At 28.4% G+C, this 10,882-nt stretch overlaps 1 protein-coding gene across 1 annotated transcript in view; it reads right to left on the bottom strand.

Annotated features, from left to right (window-relative positions):
• Positions 1-10,492, bottom strand: part of LOC106690173 (uncharacterized) — an 84,895-nt gene extending 74,403 nt beyond the window's left edge. The window contains exon 1 of the mRNA XM_014435512.1: positions 10,454-10,492. Within this exon, the coding sequence (XP_014290998.1) occupies positions 10,454-10,468 (15 nt within the window). The 5' untranslated portion in view covers positions 10,469-10,492. The remainder of the gene's footprint in view (positions 1-10,453) is intronic.
• Positions 10,493-10,882: the final 390 nt, after the last annotated feature.

The raw sequence follows: 10,882 nt of genomic DNA, 5'->3' as shown, positions 1-10,882 counted from the left end.
GAGACCTTCTAGTTTAAATTAATGTTTGAAGTACCACCAATGGGTGGTTCCTTCCCAAGATTTTCAAGTGTATATGAAACATACTACATATTTACCTATAGTATTATTTTGTACAGTTGTAAATTACAATAAATAAATAATTTAAAAAAAAAATAAAAAACTTTAGTAAAATAATGGTATAGAACGGATTTGTCAAAGGAAGTAGTTGCATGTGATAAAGCATAAATTTTGATTGGTTGGGTTCTGGTGTACAAGGAGTGAATAAAACGCAAAGCAAGGAGCTCCGTGATAAAGGAAGATTTATTATTTCTTAGGAACTGGAGTACTAAAGGACCATGGAAATATTGCCCTCGTAAAGAAGGATATGAGATCCTTTGGTATCTAAAAAGTGAAAAATTACATTCAATATAACAGTAATAAATTTATATTAAATCAAATAAGAGAGCCTATATCTATTCAGAAACAAAATGGAATTTCATAATACTTTCTTCTCTAATAAAGCAAAAAACCATAAAAAAAAACAAAGCAAAAAATACCAATCTTCCATTAAAAATCTTTTATCTTTATTCTGGAAAGAAAAAAATTACATTTTTCACTAAATTAGTTTTAAATAATGAAATGAAAAATCGATTTTTATCCTGGACCCTTGGTGTCCTGAGAATAACAATATGGAAAAATTTCAACAGCATTTGTCTCGCTACATTAAATCATAACAAACATAATTAAATAAAACTATTATAATAATTATATACGCAAAATATGAACAAAAGATACTTAGCCAAGCTCATATTGATGTTTATTATTAACAAGTCCACGGAAGATTGATAATCAAGTAGATAGATGTATAAATGATGTTAAGGAGAGAGCATGAAAAGAAAAGATTTTTTTAAAGGAGGGAAATTCTATGGGAATGGATGTAAAAATCGGTAGGTCGAAATCTTATGTTTGACATGTTAATGGATAAACTCAGGGCGAGGAGGTCAATGATATCGGAACGTTTTGCAACAAGGAGGTATAGTCTTCGGATAATGGGATAGAGCCAACTTTGAATAGTAGTGAGAGATGCGGGAACACCTGGGAATACAGGAGATGAATCTTGTGAAGCAGATAATTAATCTTTTTAGTCTCATTTCTTGTTCAATAAATAGTCCTCCATAAAATAGGAATCCGTAGTCGATATGTGGGAGAAAAAGAGAGGATCCTAGAAGGTACCTTGAGGAAATGAATCACGGTATCTTAGGAGCTGTTTAAGGATTGAGGTTTTTTTTTTTTGCTTTATTTAGGAAATGTGGTGATTCTATGTTAAGTACTGATCAAAGGTGACTCCTAGGTTTTTCATGGTGTTTTGTCCGAAGTCCAACGGTGTGTGCTGCCAATGTCTCCCTGAAGCTTACGGTCTCGATCATGTTAGAAGGATGAAAAGATAACTATATTTGGAAGTGGTCGGCATACAAATGATATTGCTCAATGTGATAAAGTATAAATAAATATTAATTGGTTGTTTCTGATGTTCAAATTCGTCCATTTCAAATTAATTGCGTGAAAAAATGAGCCCAGACTCAGGATAAACGTCTTATTCAAATCATGCTCTAATTAATAATCACTAAGCTATCATTAAATCATTATTTAATTAAATTTGTACCGACTAATATTTCGTTGATTTAACCTTAAAGACAAAAGAAATTACAGAAATGTCACGCAACAGTCAGATATTTACGATAGCTGAAACATAGAAATTGCAATTCCCTTAGTCCAACCCCTCGCCATTATAAAACTCATTATTACTTACCTTTATTCCTCATTTGGGAAAATGACAGTAATTTAAAGATTTCATTACTTTCCCTCGTTCAATTATATTGTTCCTGTTTGTGGGGATTCAATAAAAAGGGAAATAATCCCATCTCTTTCGAGGGGTAGTCCTATCTCCTTCTGGGAGAAACTCCGATAATAGTAATTAATTTTAATGGACAACGCCTGTTTTGGGTGTCGCCATGACTTTTATAAGGCTGGCGGACGTAAGTTCGTTATCCGACCTCATAACCGCAATAGAATGGAACTTTGCGGTCAGGATGACTTAAAAATATACTTGTGAAAGGTTTGGAATAAGGCATTGAGAGAATTTGTGCAACTTGTTCTCAATTCTAAGTGTTATCGTGCTATATAGTTATCTCAAATTTTAAACAACTATTCGTATTTTAAAACAATACTCAGGCCACTACTGATGTACGGCTGTGAAGTCTGAAGAGCCGCATCTTTTACGAAAAGGAAAAAAATACAATAATTTCAAAATAAGATCCTAAAAATGCCCTTGCTTTGTAAGACATAGCCAATTGCATCGGGAACTACAAATGGAATCAATAGACTTCATCGAAAAATGGTCCATAAAATTCCACTCCCAGTGACCGTCTGTTAAAGGAACAGTGACTTACAACTTGGGAGATCCAACCTCATCTCGAAGACTGAAGCCAGGCTGCTACAGGACTTCCTCTTATGAATTATATATTTATCTATTCTATTATTTATTTATTTTTAATTAACCTTTTTTTTCTTGTTAAAAGTCAACTATTCATTTTATTAAATCTATAATTGTCATTGTCATTAACTTTTATTTTACATTCTTCTCAAGAATTATTTTTTTAAATCTATTTATTTTATTTTATTATTCACAATTATTCAATATTTATAGCGTTGTAAATAGTTATGGATGTCTTTTGTACGAGATTATTTCCCCCATAATCAATTATTAAACAAAACAAAAAATGTAACTATTACATTAATTATGTAAAGTCCACCCAGGAATTAAACTTTGAGATAGTGATGCCTCAGGGTAAACATTTGAATTTTCTAAAGTGTTTTTTATTTATTTATTTAATACCAGATCGGCCTGGTGGGCCTTACATGGTTAATGAAAGAGGTTAAATTTTTTTTTTTAATAATTGGTTATGGGGGAGTATAGTCTCATACAAAAGACACCCCTAACTATATACAATGTTATAAATAAAAAAAACTAAGATAAAAAAAGGACTAAAATAATAATTCTTAATAAAAGATAAGAGTAAAGTTAATAACAAAAACAACGATGATATTTATGGATTTAACAAAACATATAATTGATTTCTAATGAGAAAAAAAGAAAGTAAGTTTAAGAAAAAGATGAAGAGAGAAAAAAAAAAAAGAAGTGAAGATAAAGTAACAATAACAGAACTTATAACAGGATGTTCTGCAGCAGCCTGGGCTTCAGTCTTCGGGTTGTGGTTGGGTTTCCCCTTGGATTGGAACTTCATAAACCTTTTTATGATGTAATCCTCTATTGTCTCTATTTGCAATTCCTGATGCAATTGGCTGTGTCTTACAAACCAAGGAGCATCCACTGCAATTCTTATGACTTTATTTTGAAAAGATTGTAATTTTTACCTTTTTGTAATGCCGCTCCTCAGACTTCACAGCCATACATTAGCATGAGAATTTCTAAATTGTTATTTGCATAAAGTATTGTTCATACATAATTAAACACCCATTTTATACTAAAATCTCGACATGATAACCTTCTCATAACTTCGTTTACGAAATTAGCAACTTCAGCAGACCTTAGACAGAAAGCTAAGGGTGAATTGGCCATATTTAACATAAGAATGTCAAACGAGCTTTTTGAATTAAACACACTTAGCATGTATAAGATACTTTGTACAGGATGCATGAATACCTCACCATCGCAAGAAACAATTAAATTTCGCCAGGGAATTTGGAATTTTAATGAATAAAATTTACTCAGTATACCAACAGGTGAATACTTGTGGTTTCTATTTTTTACAATAAACATTGGGCAACAGATATGAAATCTCATACGACTAAAGTCACTGAAAATAAAATTACTAAAAAGATAATGGCTCAGTGCGGGTATCACCCATCTATTAGTAGAACTCAATTTATTCAAACCCAACTTTGAAAAGAAATTAATTTTACATCAGTGAATGTAATGTGATCACAAAAGTCCCCCTTACTTTATATTTCATGTATAGGTATGTAACAGAAAAAAACTGACTACTGTCATAACGACTATGGGAACACAAAAACATTTATACTTCAACGATTTCATATATTATTATTATTTTTTCTAATATATTAGTTAATATTTGTAAATTATATATCTATATTACTACACTTATTAATAGTAATTTCTTTTCCACTTGGGAAAAGAGTTCTCTATTTTTATGTTTTAATTAATTATCGAATTACATCACTGTTTATTTTTGTGCCTCTTTATTACTGTTAGCAATGACAGATGCTTGATTATTACATATTAACAAAATCGAAGATACTTTAAAGCAATAAATTTGAAAATTTAGTATTTAAGCACTCTCAGACTGTTTCAGTGGCCTGGTTTATATTAAGACCATTTCGTTGTACATTGATATCACTTTATTAATTAAAATCTTTAGAGAATTTTCGATAAAAAAGTGTAAAATTGATGAACCCACTAAAGGATTAGGTACCCAGTTTATATAGGCTGTTTGTGGCCAGGAGGGTGCTCCACGGAGTCAAACTACTGATAGAACATAAAGTGAATTTTCTTCCACTACCTGCGTCCTTGGGGTAGGAGTCAAATGCCTCAACTACTGAGCTACACGAGCTCTTTATCATTATAACATAAAGTCATTTATGATAAACAATTTAAAAAAATATAATTAATAATAAAAACTAGAGGTTACTCATATTACGTCACATGCCGGGTCTTTACATATCAGTGGAGCCAAACGACCTTTTACCAATCTTCTGGTTGATTGGATATATAATAAAATCCACACAGAAATAAGAAACATTTTTTTATGATTATTATTAATTTTATTAATAACTATTCCATCGGTTTCTGATTTGAAGATGAAATTATCAGTAATCTAACGTACAAGAACTTAAATACTCTTCTTGTTATAGATATTGGAATATTTACCAATGAACTAACACACACTCATTAATTGGTTTAGTTCAAATTTAAATTATATTATATGTACAATAGTATAGAAATAAACCTTCAAGTAGTTTTCCTTAAATTTGTATTTACTTCATTATATAAAAAATGTTATTGCATATAATATAACATCTTTATATAATCTATCTATCTGTTATAGTATATATAACATAATACATAGATTATGTTGAAAATATTTATTATTTATTATTTTATTATCTTTATATATTTTAATAAATAGTAAATAAATAAAAATATCTATGAAAATAACATTTACAATTCAGTTATTGTTTAAAATATCCAATTATAATTTTTATTTTACTTTCTTTTTTGTTTATAAGTTGTGTTTCTTCTACCATTGTAATTTTTTACTAAAATGTTTATATTGTGCCAGTGCAATGCCACGATTAAAATGTGAACTGTACATTTTGTACATACAAATATTATAACGATTGACGTGGATTGTGTAAAACTTATAAATAAACCCTTCTTGTATGGTGTTAGAATGAAAAGAAAAAAAAAGTCAAAAATATATATTCGATAAAAATGTTAAAAATATAACTAGTATTGTTAATATATAATGTTTTAAACAAATTGGTAAGATTTATAAAAAATGTGTTTTAAGTACACATACATATAAATATCAGTATGGAATGTGTTTTATAAGAAATCACATATCTTATATTCCATTATGACCTTCGTATAACATCACCTTTTAGAAAATATCAAATAAATAAAAAATAAAATATGAAATAAGGAGATGGTCGGGGTTCAAAAAGGAACAAAAAATAGTTACAAACTACTTATTTTCCGACGTTTTAACCTGCATTGCAGGGCTAGAAATATACAAAACAATCTAACGTATGTACACGATGTAAGAGAATAAGATGACAATAAAGTAAGATGTAAAATGAATAAGAGACGTAATAACACGTAAAACAGAAAAGTATATCTACTTAGAGAAATAGAAAATAAAAATAGAACACACTAAGAGATGGAAATGTGATACGATAATTTTCTGTATCTTAGTGTGTTCTATTTTTGCTTTTTATTTCTCTTATATCTCATTTTCATTTTAGATCTAATTCTCTATGTTATTTCTTTTTTATATGTGCTTATTATTTTTATTTCTTTTGTTCATTTTTATATAATTTATCACACATATTTACATCATTTTTAACTCCAATACTTTATTGTCATCTTATTCTCCTATATTGTTAAAATATTTTTAGTAGTTTTATGTATATTATTTTAGCCCTGATAAAAGCCTGCAAAATGGGGCGAAAAGTTGGCTAGTAAACAATTTATAACTTTTAACTTCTTTCTTGACCGCACTTTAACCATCTCTTTCATATTGAGTTAAAGTCTATATATATATATATTTAATATAGTATATATATTTCGTATTCTAAAATGTATTTTAAATATTAATTTAACATAGTAAAAACCATTGCGAAAAAGAAAATTTCGATATATATTCGCCCAAAAATATTTATTTATAATATGTAAAATTAAAATTTATCCTAGCGTCATTATGTTTGTTTAATAATAAGTAACGCATTTCGTACAGCTTTAATCGAACAAAATGTAAATTAATTAATTGATTTGACAACTACAAAAAAAAAAAAAATACAAGTACTTTTTCTTATTAAATAGGGGAATTCTAGAATAAACTCTGAGTAGAAGATTGTCATGTAAACGCGACATTCGAAAGCTTCACTATGCTAAATGTTGTTTAATAATTCAACTAAGGAAGGAGAGTAAATATTTCATAATGGATAAAGGAAAGTAAAATGCTAATAATATCTCAAAATAAATGTAGAAAATTGTACAATAAGGAAAAATACATTCATCCTTCTATTTGTTAGGTGTATTCCTGTGTTTATTTTAGTCTTTACCGTGCAACACTAATTTAGGAAAGCGTGTATAGAGCTCATCTGTTTAGAAAGTAATATGGTTCTCCTTAAATTAAATTTTTTTCAATTATTTTATTTATAGCTATCTATTAAATTTTATGTTCGATTTAAATATACTCTAATTCATAACGAAGATCATTTAGAAAATTACCAATTTCAGGTTTATTAGATATAATCTAAGAAAGTAGAAATTTTTCTTTTATTTTAGATAGGAAGGTTTTTGAAGAAAATAAAATTTATAATTTAGTTTATTGTTCAAAATCTCCTATTATAATTTACCTTATTTGTTTTTAATTTTTGTTTATTTAATTTTTTAGTAAAATTTTTACATTTTATTACTGCAGTACCACGACTAAAATGTAAACTGAACATTAGATATGTACATTTATTATACGAAATTCACTTATAATATATATACAATCCGATAATCTTATAAATTCATCTCTGTACAGGGTTAGAATGAAAATAGAAAAAATTTCAAAAATATATATTAAATAAAAATGTTAAAAATATAACTAATATAAACTTTTTTGTGTATATGTATTGTTTTAAACAAATTTTTAAGGTGTTACACAGCATGAGATTAATGTTAAATGATATAATAAAACAGTAAAAAATTTACCTTAGTAATATATGATACACTAATTAATTTGGAAACGAAAGTCTTACATAATCAACGTATTCATTATAATGACTTGAAGCGGATTCCTTGTCTTAAAAAATAAAAAAAAAATGAAATAATATATTTTTAACTCAAAATAAATAAAACGTATGAATAATATTTTACGAAATGTGGTGAGTAAATCGATACTGCCGTTACTTGAATAGTGGCTTATCTGGCAAAAAAAAAATTTATTTTTATTTTTAAATTAACGTTTCCCAAAGATAGTATTGTAAATGAGGTTTTCTTTCTCTACTATGGTCTCCCAAACTCGGTAGGTTTTATTTTAAATACAAAATTTCATTTTTGATTTTTCTCTATTCAAGTAAAGTAATGGTATGTAACTTATATATGTATTAATTTTTATGAAATATGAGTTATTCAAAAAACAATACTTGAAGATATTATTGCTTTAAAATGAACCTTGTATTGATTGTTTTTTTTTTTTTGACAATTATTATGTTTAATATAAATTTGGCCTATTTAAATCACAAAAATTGAAAAATATAATGAAGATCGTTTTCTCGATAAAATACTTTTTCATTAATTTATTTATCTAGCCAGTTGCTTTTACCAATATGGATTGGTTATATGGATTTAAAAGGAAACAGTAGGTGTTAGATTGATATAATGCGATATAAAGCGATTTTATTCACTTATTGAAAGCATTGTATATAAGAAATACTAAATACATACTCGAATAGTATGTGAAGTATACAACATGCAACGTTATAGGAAATACATAGGAATAATAATAAAAAAGTAGAATATATATAATAAAATAGGTTCATCATTATTATTTTTATATCAAAATAATATTTTATCTTATTACATTTTCTCTCTCGTTTCTTTTCATATTAACGTATTTAACGTCACCGAAAAAGTTTATACCTGTCTGATCAAAACTGTTTTATATTATATTTCAAAAATCTAAAATAATAATTAAATTTGCTGTATATATTTTTTTATTTACGTAAATACTGGATATTTATATTATTAAAACAAGAATGTATTAAATATATATGTACAAAATGTGAAATTGCTCTGAAATATTTCAGGTACATAAGAGTACATAGATCTTAGATCAATTTTCTTATAGGGCACCCGTAAAATTTAACTGTAATTGTTTAACATACATATGTTAATGAAACATGTGGTTTTTCTATTCATATTTTATTTTAACCCTTAAACCCAATAAATAATTTTTTTTTAACTAAAGAGATATATGGTGGTATTTATTGCATTTTGATGTTCTACCCTAATTTTTTTATACGTTGTTTCTGTATAAAAATCCATTCCTATATAAATAAATATTGTAAATATAAATAAAATGCATGATTGTGAGCGTATGATTTGGTATAAAAAGTAGACAAGTAATTGTAGCTGGGTCAGACAGACCCACCTTTCATGTTGCGGGTTATGAAGCTCAGAGTTTTAAAAAATCGAGATATAGTAAATTTTAAGCAATTCATCATTGATATGATTGAGTAGTATATGCCAAAATTTATTAAGGTAATTTTTGAGCCTTGGTGGATTTTTCATAAGAAGTTTAACGATTAAAAGATGTACACTATTATGTTTCAAAAAGATACAATAACATCTTGTTTTTTTAATAATCAAAGATTAATTATAGTCGAGTTTGATAGTGTAATTATGGAATATATTCCTCTCTAAAAATAATACAAATATTTTTTTAACCATTCATCCGACATAATAATAATTTTCCAAATAAAAATTCTGATATAGACATAATTTTAGAGTCTACAAAATATCAGTAATTACAGGATTTTCTAACGTTCGCCGATAATTCGCGGGGAATGAAAGAAGAGATTTGAACGGTCGGTGAAGACGGCAGCGCCCCCGCCAAGTCAAGTCTCTCCATACGACCTAGAAACTTCCCGATACTTGAAAAGGAGAAACTTAATTGCCCGTGTCAGGTTGGAATGGCTCTTGGCTTGTAAATATAGATTTAGATCCAGGAACCGATTATGGGCTCCTGAGGAACGTTTCTTGCAAGTGGAAGGTGGATTAGGACCACTGCATAAGAGGCTGCATTTTTCATACCTGCCAATTTTCATAACTTGCAAAACATATGAGTGCATATTTTATACATGTATAACGTTTTAAACTAAAAATTATATGCTTTTGTAGATGAAAAACCTATTGTAGTTACTTGTTTATTAGAAACCATGACCAATATTCAAAACCATACTTGAAGGTAATTTATTGTTTTATCATCAACGTAAATATTTCCAAGCTAAAAAAAAACAACTAATTTTCATAAAAATCCCAAACAAGCATTCTCATAAAACCATCGTGGACCTTTGAATCAGACATTCCGACCTTATAAATTGTTTTCGGAAATGTCTCATTGAAAACAAAGTTGCATTAGTTAAAAAAGAAAAATTCAACTTAATTGATTTAAGACCAAAGTATTCAATTATGTTGATGTATTAGTTGCTAGTAGTAACTCAGTTTTGTAAGTCCATTGTGGATATGATGAAAAAGAAAATTTACAAATCAAGACGTCTTCATCTGAGGAAAGGTTCAATCGATTCCTTTATGAGAAATGACAGAGCATTTTAAGTTTTTGTAAAATGTCATGAATAATCGAGAAACAAATTGGTAATATCTTCATTAAAATTCATTAATTTGTTGTTTTCATAATGTAATAAAATAAAAAATGTGTTAGCAATATATATTATTCATATCCTTTAACATCGATTTTCTTCTGAGAGTTCAAATCTACGTGGGGATTCTGGCAACGCTAACTATCCCAATCGCTGACAATATACTCCGAGTATATCACTCCCTTGCTCAGATTTAAGTGTAGTTACGGATCAGTGAGTGATATATAATGACATAGATATGATATATAGATACAATAGAGTTAGTGTTGGAAGAGCTTACATGATTTGGGATCATGGTGCTGCTGAAGGCGGCGAGAGTGCAGAGCGACTGAGGTTCTGGCCTCACTTTCTCGGCCTCCCACTTCCAGGATCGAACTCTCTCCCTACCCTGGTCATCTTACCCAAGTATTCCAGTCCTCCAGTCCCTCCAGCTGCTTTCTTAGCTTCCAGGGAGAACAAGATAACACCCCTTCCCGGTCGATCCTAAGGTTGGTGACGATGCTGTTGTGTCTCGCCCTTCGCACTCGTGGAGTACCGCGAAAGGTCGAAAGCGAAAGCCAAAGAAGACGAACCGAACATTTAGAGTTTAGAGGTTTCACTTGATAGTAGACAGTGTAAATGAACCTTTTCGATAGAAACTTTCTTCTGTTATTTCATATATTTAAAAAAAAAAAAAAAAAGTGGGGTCTTCCCAGGAAGAATTAAATAT

This window comes from Halyomorpha halys, unplaced genomic scaffold (genome assembly GCF_000696795.3).
Source record: "Halyomorpha halys isolate HHAL.00 unplaced genomic scaffold, Hhal_1.1 Scaffold1601.1, whole genome shotgun sequence".
Lineage (NCBI taxonomy): Eukaryota > Metazoa > Arthropoda > Insecta > Hemiptera > Pentatomidae > Halyomorpha > Halyomorpha halys.
Note: the sequence above shows the minus strand (reverse complement) of the source record. Positions and strands in the feature narration are given on the sequence as shown.